Here is a 16,256-nt window from a genome sequence, read left to right as displayed (position 1 = left end):
CATGCCTTGTACAATAAAGAAGCATTTTTAAAAAGTTCTTCCTAGAAATGTAATCCATAATCTCAGGGAAAATGATCTTGTTAGTAATTTCATTGTAACTAGAAAAATGGAGACAGATTACCTGATTAATGGCTCCCAACATCTCAGCCCTACTGGCTACTCGTGCTGTGCACTGGCTAAGGAATGTTATACTCTTCTCCAGCTTCTTAATGATTTCCTGGGCCTGGTTGTCATCTTCACAAAGAGGTGTTAAAGACTGCACAGAAAGCAATGTATTAAGAAGTATCCAACCCAAAGTTTCCACTCCTTCATATGTATTTATATTTTTCTTCTACAACAGAATAGGATATAATTAATTGGTAATGGTAAAGAAATTATGCTTTTAATGAGTTGAATGTCTTATATGAGGAGAACAGTTTGAACTTTTAAAAAAAAAGAGTGAAAATATACTGAAATTAGAAATGGCTTTGACTACTGTCGCTCTTCTGTTGATAACAAAGTGTGATTGGGCTGATTAGGTGGGTATGCCTTCATTGCTTTATGAATATTTCTCTCAAACTTGAGCCCTTAATCCAAAATGATGGCCTTCCTGCTGGAGGATCATCTTTCTTACTAGGGTGGAGACAGAATTAAGAGAACAGCAGATTTGAAAGCAAACAAGCCACTGCTCATTAGCTGCATGATCATGAGCAAATTTTTAAGACCTGACAAAATCTAAAGCACCATAAATTTTGTATATCATTAAGAAATGAAAAGTTCTGCAATAAAACTTTATGGCACCATTGACTGTAAATTGCTTTCTAATTCCAGAAATGTTATAATAGCAATCCTTCTGATTTTCTATTTTTCTTCATCTGTCAGAGGGAGACAATTACATTTTCTTTCCACAAATACTGTGACATGAGAGGTAATAGATGCCAGTTGCTTGTCACACAGTAGGTGCTTGGCTTCTGAAGCCAAGCGATACATATCAGACAGATATATGTGAGTTGCTAATCAACTAGAATGGCCATTGTCGGACAGTTTCCTATGGTAGTTTAAATAACCACCTTCAGTTTGGAAAGGAAAAGCAGATGTTAGTTGTTAGCCAAACAGAATATGGTTGAACAAAACTGAATCATGAAGAAACAGAAAATTTGAATAGATCAAAAACTAGTAAGGAGATTGAAGCACTTATCAAAAATCTCCCAATAAAGTAAGTCCAGTATCAGGCTTCACTGGAGAATTCTACCAAACATCTAAAGAAGAATTAACACTAATCCTCCTGAAACGCTTTCAAAAAATTGAAAGCATAGAAAATACTTCCAAGGTAATTCTCTGAGGCCAGCCTTAAACTGATACCAAAGCCAGGCACTACAAGAAAATCATAGACCAATAACCCTTATGAATATTGATGTAAAATTCCTCAATAAAAATACTAGTACACTAAATTTAACAGCACATTAAAAGGATTATACAGCATGACCAAGTGATATTTATTCTTGGAATGCAAGGACGGTTCCACATATGAAAATCAATCAATTCAAAAGACCACATTAACAGATTAAAGGATAAAAAAATGCATTATCATCTAAATTAATGCAGAAAAGTATTTGACAAGGTTCAACATCATTTCATGATAAAAAAAAAAATTCAAAAAACTAGAAATAGAAGTAAACTACCTCAACATAACAAGAGCCAGAAATGAAAACCCCACAGTTAATATCCTATTTAATAGTGAAAGACTGCAAATTTTTCCTATAAGATCAGAAATAAGACAAGGATGTCCGCTCTCGTCACTTTTACACAACTTAGTACTGGCAGTCCTAGTCAGAGCCATTAGGCAAGTAAAACAAATAAAAATCTACATTGGAAATGAAGAAGTAAAATTATCTTTGTTCACTAATAACATGATCTCATATATAGAAAACCCTAAAGATTCCACAAGAAGACTGTTAGAAGTAATAAATAAATTTAGCAAAGTTGCAGGACACAAAATGAACATATAAAAAACTAGTTCATGTGTATAAACTAACAATGAACGATAAAAAAAAGGAAATTAAGAAAACAATTCTATTTACAATAGCAATAAAATACTTAGGAATAAACCTACCCAAGGAGGTGAAAGACTTGTACACTGAAAATATTGCTGAAAGAAATTAAAGAACACATAAAGGGAAAGATGTCCTTTGACATGAATTGGAAGTCTTAATTTTGTTAAGATGTTCATACTACCAAAATCAATCTATAGATTTAATGCAGTCCCTATCAAAATCCTAATAGCATTTTTTTTCTTTGCAGAAATAGAAATATCTAAATTCACATGGAATCTCAAATAGGATCCCTAATAGCCAAAACAACTTTAAAAAAGAACAAAGTTGGGGAACTCACACTTCAAAACATATAACAAAGCTACAGTAATCCAAACAGTATGGTACTGGCATAAAAACAGATATATAGACCAATTGAACAGTATATAAACTTACATATATATGGTCAAATGATCTTTGATAATGGTGCCAAGATTACACAACAGGGAAAAGATAGTCTCTTCAACAAATGATGTTGGAAAAACTCAATATCCACATGCAAAAGAGTAAAGTCGGACTTTATCTTACACCATACACATAAATCAACTCAAAATGGCTTAAAGATCTAAATGTAAGACACAAAACTTGTAACTCCAGAAGAAAACATGGTATAGGGACCTTCATGACAATTTGGCAATGATTTCTTGGATATGACACTGAAAGCACAGACAACAAAAGCAAAAATAGACAAATAGTACTACATCAAACTTAACTTCTGTGCACTGAAGGACAGAATGAAAAGGCAACCTGCAGAATAAAATATTTGCTAATTATATATCTTATTAAAAATTTGACAAAGAACTTGAACAGAAATTTTCCCAAAGATGATGTGCAAATGGCCAATAAACACATGAAAAGATGCTCAACAATACTAACCATCAGAGAAATGCAAATCAAAACCATGATGAGAGACTATGTTGTACCCATTAGGATGGCTACTATAAAAAAAATCAGAAAATAACATGTTTGTCAGAATGTGAAGAAATTGAAACCTTTATGCAGTGTCAGCAGGATCACAAAACGGTGCAACGCCTATGCGAAAACAATATGGTTGTTCCTCAAAAAAAACTTAAAAGTAGTTCTCCATATGATCCAACAATCCCACATCTGGGCATATTTCTAAAAGAATTGAAAGCAGGGTTCTCAAAGAGATATTTTCACACCCATAGTCATAGCAACAATGTTTACAATAGCTATGAGATGGAAGCAACTCAAATATCCATCAATAAATGAATGGATAAACAAAATGTGGCATATACGTAAATGGGATGTTTTATTCAGCCTTAAAAAGAAAGGAAAACCTGTCACATGCTACAACATGGATGAACTTTGAAGACACTGTGTAAGTGAAATAAGCTAATCACAGAAAGACAAATACTGTATGATTCCACTTATATGAAACATCTAATGGTCTAATTCATAGAAACGGAAAGTAGAATGGTGGTTACCAGGGACTGGGCGGCGGGGAGGGGAGTTGTTTAATGGCTATAGAGCTTTAGTAGGCAAGATTAAAAGGTTCTGGAGATCTACTTCACAACAATGTAAATCTATTTAACACGACTGAACCATACACTTAAAATATTTAAAATGCTAAATTTTATGTTATGTGGTTTTTTATAACAAAATACAGAATATGGTTTCTAAATTTCTATTTTCCTTTTCCAAAACTAGCCCTCTTAATTTTCCAACCCATCCTTGTATTTATGGTGACTTTGCAGAATGAAAGAATAATAGTTGTTATACTGCTCTGTACCTTACAGAGGGCTTGCCCATTATCTGACAAGAATGAAATCAGTCCCCATTCTCTTTTTTCAGTTAATTAAATGGACATACTTTTAATTCTTCTTTGAAACTTAAAATTGATATGTCCTATTGCTCAGTTTTCTGCATGATTACTATTCTTCTTCCTGAAATCTATTTGAAAATCCAGAAAACAGATGACTCATAAAACTACTATAAAAGACATTTATTGTTTTATTGCTTATATTCTCTTACTAGTGATTCTTAGATTTTACCCTGATCCTGAATTCTTATCCCCTATTAATTTACATCGGAGTCAGGCAGAGCTTGGTATCTGGTGTTGGTTTTAGTCATAGAAGTAAACTTATGTGTAATTTGGAAAACATTATTAACAATGTGATCAAATAGATAGTCCCCAAATGTTATGATTCTTACCTCCAATAGCTTTAAACAGTTAGTGATTTCTGTCTTCAAATTTTCTTCTGCCAAGTCACGGGATCTTTCTTCAAGCTTTACTCTTTTCTCCAAGGTGAACCAATCACACTTAAATCCCAAAGACAATCTGAGAAATTCAGCCTGTTATCAAAATAATATGAGGGTGAAGGGAGAAAATTGGTTGTAGTCAAATATTTCAGTTTAATACTGGATTATATGAGGCATTGCTTTCTCTTCCCAGCAACTTAATGTTGGCATGCAAAGACTTTATCCACACTTTGTCATTGCCAAGCCAGACAATCACCAAATGTACAAGAGCTTGTGCAAAAGCATGAAGCAACCACAGGCAAATGAGTCTAAAACACTATTTTTAATTAAAAGAAAAAATATTTACTTTAAACTCACCTCCACCTCCTTTTCATTAGCAGAAGTGCTGTAGGATAAGACAAAGAACTTATTCAAGCATAGTTCAACAGAAAAGCAAAAAATGTTAGCATGCTATATGAAAAAAAACTTACTTGTCACTTTGTCTAAAGTTAACCGATTTCACAGTTACAGGAATAGAGGAAACAGCAGTATCTATTAAAAGATAATAAATATTATTTAGTTAAAAAGGTTTAACAGCTAAAGGCACATTCAATCAAATGTTATGTTCTCTTTCCACTAAACAAAGGCATTTCACTGACATATGTCTGAAACAATAGCCAATGAATAATATGTTTGCTGAAATATAATATGCTATGCTATCGGGACCACAATGACTCTAAAATCATAGGCTCATACTTCAGCCTATAAATAGTCTGAAAACTGAAAATGTCTCAGAGTCCAGGGATAGCCTAAGTTGTTTGCTTTGCATTTGAATGTTTATTTGACTTGAACTCTTGGCTACATATGATTCTTCCTCTGGCACCCTGGTCCTCCTCCTTCAGATCAAGGCATTACTAGCAGCAGCGGCAGTAGTAGTGATTATAGTAGTAACAGTAGTAGTAATAATAAATAATAATATATAATAAAAGAATACTGGTAATAATAACAGCAACAATATACATGGCCTTGACTATTATTATGTGTTTACTATGTGTCAATCTCACAACAAGGCTCTTAACACAAATTAATGATACTCTTAATGACAACTTTGCAAAAAGGACAATATATTAGTTATAGGAGCATTAGATTTAGCATTGAAAAAACCTGGTTTAACTCTTGGCTTTGACCCTTATAGCTATGTGAACTGGAACAAACAATAACATCAACCACCTACAAAATCAGGATATATATTTTTTTCCATAGTGTTACCGTCTATAGTTTATAGGCTATGAAGCTGAATCACAGTTTACCTATCTCACAAAGATATTTGGGAGAACTAAATAAAAATATGCACACAAAGAATTTAATCATGCACTTAGCATATAGTATATTCTCAGTAAAGGGTGGATTTTTTTACTCATTTCCATTTTGCAGATGAGAATAATTGAGATTTGTGTTAAATAACTTTTCAAAGTTACAGCTAATCAGAGACTGACTCCAAAGCCAGAATTCTATTTACTACTCCCTCCTAATCAAGGTGAAATAGGGAGAGAAGCATATTAGCGCTTATTTACTTTTAGATGGGGTAATGAAAAAGATCTCAAAGTAGAGCTCAGAGTTCACTACCAACATTGATGTGGTTCTTAGTCACCATAGGGCCATAGTGCTCTGGGGTTTATGTTATGGCAACATAAATGTGGCTTTTCAAAAATTATACCAGTGAAATCAAGACTTAGTTCTGCTGGCTGATTATCTCAGTTCTGCTGGCTGATTACCTCTGTAGATAACATATCTTTACTCAGAGAGATTTCACCCATAAAAATACCAGCAGGGAACAAAAATTCATGTGGGGGCGGGAGAGAACATTCCTTACCTCCCATAGCACATTCTTTTTTATGCTCATCTATTGTTTTTGGTTCCTCTTTGGCTTCCTAAAATCATAAAGAGATTTTATTACTGTACAGAGAGTGGATATCCTTTATAACCAATCATTTCCCAACTTCCGGTCCTCTCCTAACCTTACCCTGTCAAAAACACTCTATAGCGTTCAAAGAACTGTACTAAGGGCTAAAGAAACAAACAAAACTGGCTCCAGAGAAGATTCCAATCTAGTTGCAGCATAAAGAACAGATATATATGAATAGCTGCAAACATGATATAAGTTGCCACAAAGCAAAATAAGATTAATTGCCAAATAAATGGGATATAGACAAGTGCTCTGCAAAGGGAGAGGAGAGATAGCATAGCTTGGGTACCATGGAAAGTCTCTGGATAGGATGGATGAAGAGGCAAAGTAGGGGTGATCCAAGACTATCACGTGCAGCTTTCTAGGTGGTTGTTGGGGAAACCATGGCAAAAATAGCTGATAAGATAGTGTTGTGTTAGCCTTTTACTCCATATGAATATATTTTAAGGTCATTGACCAACTGTCTCACAAATATATCTATATAACAGGAATCTCCATAATAAGAGGGTCGTACTGTACTGCCTGGGAAATCTAACGGGAAAGCTATAAGTATGCAATCATTTTTATGTTAATAATTGTTCAACATTCTCAGAAATTTTCCATAAAAATAAATCTAAGACAAATTTCTTTGATAGAGCTGTTGATACCATGTCATGTAATCATTAGACAATTGAAACAAAGACTTTGATGAAATGTAACAAATGCAATAACATGAGTTAAGCACTGGATCATTCTTAACATTTAAATATTCTTAAGTTTTTTGAATCCTCCCTCAACCTATGACCTCTTCCAGGTATGGCATTTCCTCCCTCTCCTGCCCTTCGCGGTCACCCTTCTAGGAAGAGTTATCCAAGGTTGTGGTTTCCAATTCTTTGTCTCCCATCTGTCAGCAATAAATTACTCTGACCCTATGCCCAACACTGAGGAAATGGCCCTTCCCAATTATCAGCGACCTCCCTACTGCCAAATCCGATGCTTAATTTTGTCTTTACCTTACTTGACCTCACTATTGCATCTAAAATGATCTATAATCCCCACCTTCTTGAAGGTTTTTCTTCCCTTGGTTCTGCTCTCCTGCTGTCCCCCCATCACAATAGCTCTTTCTCATTCTCCTCTGCCATTGCCTTTTCTTATTAGATATTGGAATCATCAAGAGTCAAGTATCCTCAGTGCTCTCTTCCTGACTGTCAAAGTCCTCGGGAATCTTATCTGCACACTTGGTTCTTTGCTGATGACTCACGAATGTGTGTCCACTGCTACAAGTCCCACTGGTGAGTTTAAGAATATGGGCATATAGCCATTTATAAAATCTCCTTATAGACTATTGATGTCTCACATCAACCTGAAACTTTACTTATCTCAAACTGCTCTTATTTTACCCTACAAATTCTACTCTTCTTATTCCCTCCCTACTCTCATGTTATTCTATTCATATCTTTTCCATGACACCTTTTCTGGCCTCTCGCCCCAAGAGTTTTTCTTTCATATCACTAATCACACTCTAATCAGAGTAACTGTATGTTACTTTCGCTAATTAGAACATATATTTAAGAGAGATATCATGGTTTTATTCAACCTTATTAATGCATTAATCTACTTAGGAGTCCTCTATTAATAGATATTTAGCTTGTTTCTAGTAGACTTTTGATGAATAAATGACTGAATGAATGACTATTGTATGACCTTGGACAAATTACAGGGATGCTTTGGCTTCAACTTCATATATAAAATACTGGTATAATTAGATTATTTTAAATTCATAATATTTTAGAAAGATAAAATGACATACTGCTTTTGAGAGTGTTTTGCAAACTTAAAGGGACAGTTCTACCATTGTAATAGATCATTACTTCTACTGTTAATGTGTTTATTTTCTTACCAGATTTAACATGATTTTGTCCTCACTCACAGAGCCTTCGAGCACAATATTCTCATGAGCTGGACTTGTGTCTACGAGAAAAAGAAAACACACTAAACAGTTGGGGCACAGTAACAAGTAAAAAAAGAAGAATCAGTGAGGGTGACAATATAGGCAGACTAGTAAGTGGCAAAGGCCTTAACATGTGAGGTAAATTATGGACTACAAAATTTTAAATGTGCCCACTGATTCAGAATCAGGACTAGAGAAGCTAAGATTCCCAAGGAAGCTAGCCATATAAGATTTCTTAATAGAAATGAACATCTGTATAAATGGTCTTCAAATAGTCGAGTTTTAAAAATCTTTTTTAAGGCTGCTACTGTTTTCTTTTTTATTGAACACATTACTGGTATAATTATAGAAACGGGACAAAGGAAGAATGAACAATTTTTAAAAAATTATATATGCAAGGCTGATAACAAAATATGACATCCTTCCAAAACATGGTATCTTTCAAAATGTCATCAAATTAAGAAAAAATGATGCACTTTTAAATTATGCCATTCCTTTTTGTAATTTCCTTTTTAGTGTACTTTGTGTTATAATGACTTGATAATGATTTTCCTTTTCACATGATCCATTGTCCTGAATTTTGTTAAGTGCAGGCTCAAAAGTCAGCAGCTTTAGGTAGGTTTTGTTTCTTTCTTTTTAAGAAAAAGATAGTAAAAGGATGTATTATATTTTTAAAATTTATATGGAAATAAAACCAAAATGGTAACCACTTTCTTCAGTGATATAAATTTTTCCCTATGAAAATTTTATTTTCATTTTTCTTTAAGTTTTAGGATAGATAATAGATTCATATGGTCTATAAATTTAAAAATGTAAAATGTTTTACAGTGAAAATTTTCCGTCTCATCCACGCCAGCCAGAAACCTACTTTTCCTCCCCATAGACAATGATATTTTGTCTAGCCTTCATGCACACACAAAACTTTTTCCTATTTTTTCCATAATTTTTACATGTAACACATATTTTGTACTCATTGGTATTTTTTTCAAGAAACAATAGTTCTTCAATATCTTTCCAAGAAAAAAGGTTCCTTAAATATGTTTTATGAATACATATAAGTATTTTATTACATGTTTTGTTATTACAGACAATGATGCAGTAAATAAATTTACTCATATGTCATGTAGTATATATGTATTTAGATCTATAGGATTCTCAGAAATCAAATTGTTTTATCAAGATATATACATTTAGCGTTTTGGTAGATATTGGAAACTTCCTGTCCATATTAATTACAATAATTTATTCCCTACAGCGATGTGTGAGAATTCCTTTCCCTGCCCCTTAACTGTACCAACAGAGTGTAATCAAATTTTTGCAATCAGTTAAAATGGTATCTTGGTGCAGTTTTAATTGAAATTAATATTAAAATTTTTCTTATTTGCTATGAGGTAGAGTATAAAGACATTCTTTAGTTAACTTAAGGAATGGATTCCATTTCTATGATTTTATGGCTCCTGTAATTCAGCACCTATATCTCAAATTTAGCTGTCAAGTTAAAACAATCACATGAATTGTTCTTGATGATTGCTTTGGGGTTGGGAATGAGAGCCCAGGCCTACCTTGAGTGTCAACTGCAGTGGTGCCTCACTGGGAATAGTTGAGAATAACTACCTTATTTTCAGAGTCAAGTGGCAGAAAGGATCTAACATATCATCTAGTTAATTATTTTGCCTCCTGAATGAACCATCACGAATTGGTTTATTATTCTAATAGATTCTAATTAGGATTCTAAAATTTCCTAAATAGGTGATTCCGCATGGGTGTCATAGGTGAGACCCAGTTGTGTTCAATCAATCTTTGCCATAAAAAAAATATTTAAATCACATTAAAATATATTGTAATTTTTGTTATATCTATAACAAAATTGAAAAAAAATGGTCACCTCCTGGACTACTTTCCTTTGGACTATGTCTCCAAATTTTTTTACAAAGTAATGCTACTGAGGATAGGGTTAGGTTTGTTAGTGTTATAGAATGGAAACTAGAACATTTTAAGAGCTTACCTTTGAATTTTATCACAGTAGAAGCTGATCTTGTATCCTTTTTTTCACAGAGTGATTTGCAATCAAGGTCACCAGAAGCCATATTCAAAGTTTCTGATCCAGAATCTATCAACAGGAAGACACTAACAGCATAAATACTATGCAAAAGGAATATTTGCCTATGTTCTTTTCATTTGCACACATCAGGTCACAGAACATCAAGCTTATAGTTATAAAACTAACGGTCTATGTTATATCTTTTCCAAGTCCACTCACCACTTGAAGTCACAGTACTCTCAGTGGATGAAGTGTGTCCAGGAGAAGGCAGTGTGGAATAGTCCCTGCCAAAGAGTAGAAGTAATATTTTGGGGTGCCAGGTCCAAAAATTCTCTTTAAAACTAACTGAATATGTGTACAAATTTACACATACACAACAGACAGGCAAACCTGGACTAATGACTATTGTATGACCTTGGACAAATTACAGGGATGCTTTGGCTTCAACTTCATATATAAAATACTGGTATAATTAGATTATTTTAAATTCATGATATTTTAGAAAGATAAAATGACATACTGCTTTTGAGAGTGTTTTGCAAACTTAAAGGGACAGTTCTACCATTGTAATAGATCATTACTTCTACTGTTAATGTGTTTATTTTCTTACCAGATTTAACATGATTTTGTCCTCACTCACAGAGCCTTCGAGCACAATATTCTCATGAGCTGGACTTGTGTCTACGAGAAAAAGAAAACACACTGAACAGTTGGGGCACAGTAACAAGTAAAAAAAGAAGAATCAGTGAGGGTGACAATATAGGCAGACTAGTAAGTGGCAAAGGCCTTAACATGTGAGGTAAATTATGGACTACAAAATTTTAAATGTGCCCACTGATTCAGAATCAGGACTAGAGAAGCTAAGATTCCCAAGGAAGCTAGCCATATAAGATTTCTTAATAGAAATGAACATCTGTATAAATGGTCTTCAAATAGTCGAGTTTTAAAAATCTTTTTTAAGGCTGCTACTGTTTTCTTTTTATTGAACACATTACTGGTATAATTATAGAAACGGGACAAAGGAAGAATGAACAATTTTTAAAAAATTATATATGCAAGGCTGATAACAAAATATGACATCCTTCCAAAACATGGTATCTTTCAAAATGTCATCAAATTAAGAAAAAATGATGCACTTTTAAATTATGCCATTCCTTTTTGTAATTTCCTTTTTAGTGTACTTTGTGTTATAATGACTTGATAATGATTTTCCTTTTCACATGATCCATTGTCCTGAATTTTGTTAAGTGCAGGCTCAAAAGTCAGCAGCTTTAGGTAGGTTTTGTTTCTTTCTTTTTAAGAAAAAGATAGTAAAAGGATGTATTATATTTTTAAAATTTATATGGAAATAAAACCAAAATGGTAACCACTTTCTTCAGTGATATAAATTTTTCCCTATGAAAATTTTATTTTCATTTTTCTTTAAGTTTTAGGATAGATAATAGATTCATATGGTCTATAAATTTAAAAATGTAAAATGTTTTACAGTGAAAATTTTCCGTCTCATCCACGCCAGCCAGAAACCTACTTTTCCTCCCCATAGACAATGATATTTTGTCTAGCCTTCATGCACACACAAAACTTTTTCCTATTTTTTCCATAATTTTTACATGTAACACATATTTTGTACTCATTGGTATTTTTTTCAAGAAACAATAGTTCTTCAATATCTTTCCAAGAAAAAAGGTTCCTTAAATATGTTTTATGAATACATATAAGTATTTTATTACATGTTTTGTTATTACAGACAATGATGCAGTAAATAAATTTACTCATATGTCATGTAGTATATATGTATTTAGATCTATAGGATTCTCAGAAATCAAATTGTTTTATCAAGATATATACATTTAGCGTTTTGGTAGATATTGGAAACTTCCTGTCCATATTAATTACAATAATTTATTCCCTACAGCGATGTGTGAGAATTCCTTTCCCTGCCCCTTAACTGTACCAACAGAGTGTAATCAAATTTTTGCAATCAGTTAAAATGGTATCTTGGTGCAGTTTTAATTGAAATTAATATTAAAATTTTTCTTATTTGCTATGAGGTAGAGTATAAAGACATTCTTTAGTTAACTTAAGGAATGGATTCCATTTCTATGATTTTATGGCTCCTGTAATTCAGCACCTATATCTCAAATTTAGCTGTCAAGTTAAAACAATCACATGAATTGTTCTTGATGATTGCTTTGGGGTTGGGAATGAGAGCCCAGGCCTACCTTGAGTGTCAACTGCAGTGGTGCCTCACTGGGAATAGTTGAGAATAACTACCTTATTTTCAGAGTCAAGTGGCAGAAAGGATCTAACATATCATCTAGTTAATTATTTTGCCTCCTGAATGAACCATCACGAATTGGTTTATTATTCTAATAGATTCTAATTAGGATTCTAAAATTTCCTAAATAGGTGATTCCGCATGGGTGTCATAGGTGAGACCCAGTTGTGTTCAATCAATCTTTGCCATAAAAAAAATATTTAAATCACATTAAAATATATTGTAATTTTTGTTATATCTATAACAAAATTGAAAAAAAATGGTCACCTCCTGGACTACTTTCCTTTGGACTATGTCTCCAAATTTTTTTACAAAGTAATGCTACTGAGGATAGTTACTCTACCAGCTTATAAGTTTGTTAGTGTTATAGAATGGAAACTAGAACATTTTAAGAGCTTACCTTTGAATTTTATCACAGTAGAAGCTGATCTTGTATCCTTTTTTTCACAGAGTGATTTGCAATCAAGGTCACCAGAAGCCATATTCAAAGTTTCTGATCCAGAATCTATCAACAGGAAGACACTAACAGCATAAATACTATGCAAAAGGAATATTTGACTATGTTCTTTTCATTTGCACACATCAGGTCACAGAACATCAAGCTTATAGTTATAAAACTAACGGTCTATGTTATATCTTTTCCAAGTCCACTCACCACTTGAAGTCACAGTACTCTCAGTGGATGAAGTGTGTCCAGGAGAAGGCAGTGTGGAATAGTCCCTGCCAAAGAGTAGAAGTAATATTTTGGGGTGCCAGGTCCAAAAATTCTCTTTAAAACTAACTGAATATGTGTACAAATTTACACATACACAACAGACAGGCAAACCTGGACTGCGGCAGGCTCTTAGAATCCAAATGTTCAGCACCATTCTCCTTAAGGTAAAAAAAAAAAAAAAAAAAAAGAAGAAGAAGAAATAAGTTCAACAATTTGACATTTTCCATTTCAGAAAAGTGGTTTTAAGTAAACATTTTCACACAAATTTAAATGAACTCATATTTACTTTGCTCTTTTGGAGAGGATATGGGGATGGAATGGTATAAGGAGATTGATATATATACTTCTTCAAAGCTGTACTTGTAAAAAAATCCAATTTTAAGTATACTTACAAGCCTAATATTTAAAGAAGACCTGATAAATTCTTGGGAAAAACAAATTCTAAACTTAAAGGACAGATAGAGTTTATTTCATGAACTTAAGTCAAGTTTTCCTTAAACAGAACATTCTACATGGGCATAAAATATTCATATTTATGGAAATACTACTCAACCTAACCCTTTTGACATGGTGATTTAAAAATGGTCCTCAATTTTCTAACTAGACAAATCATACATTTGAAACTTAATCAAATTCTCAAAGATCTGAGGGATTACATGTAAGTCAACACCTATTACTTGGTGCTCAAAAAGAGCTTAATCAAACTATGGCTACGGTCTGCTTGGACAAGTGTTTGAAAGTCTCGTTTGAACTTCTTAGTCTCTATCAGAAGTTCCTAATTTGAGGTGAGTTGATTAGTTCACTTACTCTATTTCAAAAAATACAGTGAGAACATGGGTTTCTCTTTAATAGTAAGCTTTTCTAATAAGCATATTTTCATAATTATTTGATCTATTTAGAAAAATAAATTAAAATTTAATAAATCAAAACTGAATCATTTGGACATAATCAAAAACCCGCACAGACAATGCAAAAATGAAGACATTTAAGTATTACATAATCAAACATAGACCTTCTTATTAATTGCAACCAACAACAGGTTTTAGTGAAGGGCTGCTCTATATCATACATGATATTTAGAATCCATCCAAGATAATATTGATTATAGCCACAGAAAAGTAAAGATTTAGCAAGAGTTTGCTGAACATGTAGTTACCCAATACAATAACAGCAGCTTATATCTGTTCAGCATGTTAAAATTTACAGAAGCCCTCATCTCATTTAATTCTCCTAACAACCTTATGCACTGGATTTTAGCAAGAAAATATTTACTTATTTTAGGTAAGGAAAGTAAAGCCAATAGATAAAGTAATTTCCCAGGAATATTCAGAATAGTGGTATCAGCCTCTAAACCCACATTGGACTAAATACATTGTCCTCTCTGCTCTAAACAGAACTGTCTCTGAGATACCCTATCCCAGACTATTTGAGAAGCAAAGACTTCCCAAATATTATCTTAGACTGATAAATGATTTAAATATTCACCTTGAATGTTTAGAAAAAAAACACAAATTTGCAAAGCAAGAATTCACACCTAATCCTCTTATATATCATCTCTGCTGTAAATGTCTTTGGATCAGACTATATGTGACAGAAGCTCCTTGTGACATCAGCTAATTTAATTCGAGAACTGTCATCAAAGGCCTGCTTTGTGCCAGGAACAATAACAAAAGCTAGAGAAACAGAGGAGCTCATAGGCCAGTCATGAAGGCAAATATGTAAAACAAATACTTCGTAAATTACATGCTGCATTCCAGAGAGAAAAGTAATATTTTTAAAACATAACAGAGTGGGGTAATATTTAAATTAAACTTTGAAGAGAAATTGTGCCTTATACTATGCCTTATACCCTCCAGGAAGTTAAATAATGATGGCCCTAACCTTAAAATATTTAAATAAATTATATTAGTAATTATTATGTGCTTATTAACTATATTCTTATATATAAGAAATAAAGCTAGAAAAATAAAAAAATAAATATTCTTCAGTTTTATTGAGTATCTTTCATAAAAGTCAATAAAAAAAATCAGGACCATTTAATATTCCATAACATATAAAAATGTGTTATTATGTGTGGCTTGAAATAACACTTATTACTGTGCTATAATCAATCATGTATATCACATATAATAATAATTATATTGCACTAACTGACAAGCTAATTTTGTCAGAAAAAGACTTCTTATTATATGAAGGTCATGGAAACTTGTATTTGAATTTTAAAAATATAAAAGAAATGCAGTTATTTCCTATTTAATTAAACTGATTTCCAGTATGGAGGGGGAAGTGACATCATTTCTGTGAACTTTGTTTTTTTTTTAAAAAAAGACTCTTATTTGGTGTCAAAATAATGAATACAGCAAAAATACAGTTTGCCTCCATTATATTACAAATGTCTTATTTCTCAGAATGCTCTGTTGTAAGCCATTCTTTTGTCCTATACCTCATATGTGAAACATTTTAGTGAGAAGCCTTTTGATAAACATGAATACATATGCTGATTAAATAAGTAATAATTCTGTGATTTCGGAGAAATGTCAATTATTTAGTAGTCATATATTACTGCATTGTTCTGGAATAGTTGCAAGGTAAGCAATTGGCTATTATTCCCAATTCATTAATCTTATAAATTTCATTGATCAGAAAACAACCCAATATATAACATAACTCAATCATAGATTTTCATAAATTTGGTCTAATAACATTTTTTTCCTTCTTACAAAAATAACCAGACAAAAAAGGTTTTGTTTTGTTTTTTTTTTCCAAACGTAGGATTACAGTTAATGAAGGTTGGAGATATAAACTCTTAGTGGTTTGTCTGGAGTGCAGGTGGGAGATAATTCAGCAAAAACTTTCCATAATTGTGCTCTTTTCTTTCAGCTTCAAAAGTCGCCCCAATTCAAACCAGTATCCTGGACCACAGGAGAACCTAACCCCCACATAGCTGTGAGACCTGGGCAGATCATGAAAAAACTATCCTACTGGATGTATTTTAAAACCAAAGAAAATAAAGAAATTGACTAAAAGCAAGCAAAAAATAAAGTTCAGATGAAAG

At 32.7% G+C, this 16,256-nt stretch overlaps 1 protein-coding gene across 2 annotated transcripts in view; it reads right to left on the bottom strand.

Moving 5' to 3' along the window:
- Window positions 1–16,256, bottom strand: part of LRMP (lymphoid restricted membrane protein) — a 47,361-nt gene that overhangs the window by 12,238 nt on the left and 18,867 nt on the right. For both annotated transcript variants that reach the window (XM_011363066.2, XM_011363068.2), the window contains 9 exons: window positions 13,313–13,359; window positions 13,142–13,206; window positions 12,887–12,991; window positions 10,819–10,889; window positions 6,145–6,202; window positions 4,763–4,823; window positions 4,650–4,677; window positions 4,245–4,385; window positions 122–256 (listed from right to left, as the gene is read on the bottom strand). In XM_011363066.2, the coding sequence (XP_011361368.1) occupies window positions 122–256; window positions 4,245–4,385; window positions 4,650–4,677; window positions 4,763–4,823; window positions 6,145–6,202; window positions 10,819–10,889; window positions 12,887–12,991; window positions 13,142–13,206; window positions 13,313–13,359 (711 nt within the window). The remainder of the gene's footprint in view (window positions 1–121; window positions 257–4,244; window positions 4,386–4,649; window positions 4,678–4,762; window positions 4,824–6,144; window positions 6,203–10,818; window positions 10,890–12,886; window positions 12,992–13,141; window positions 13,207–13,312; window positions 13,360–16,256) is intronic.

This window comes from Pteropus vampyrus, unplaced genomic scaffold (genome assembly GCF_000151845.1).
Source record: "Pteropus vampyrus isolate Shadow unplaced genomic scaffold, Pvam_2.0 Scaffold82, whole genome shotgun sequence".
NCBI lineage: Eukaryota > Metazoa > Chordata > Mammalia > Chiroptera > Pteropodidae > Pteropus > Pteropus vampyrus.
The sequence above is the reverse complement of the archived record's forward strand: the minus strand, read 5'-3'. Positions and strand labels throughout refer to the sequence as shown.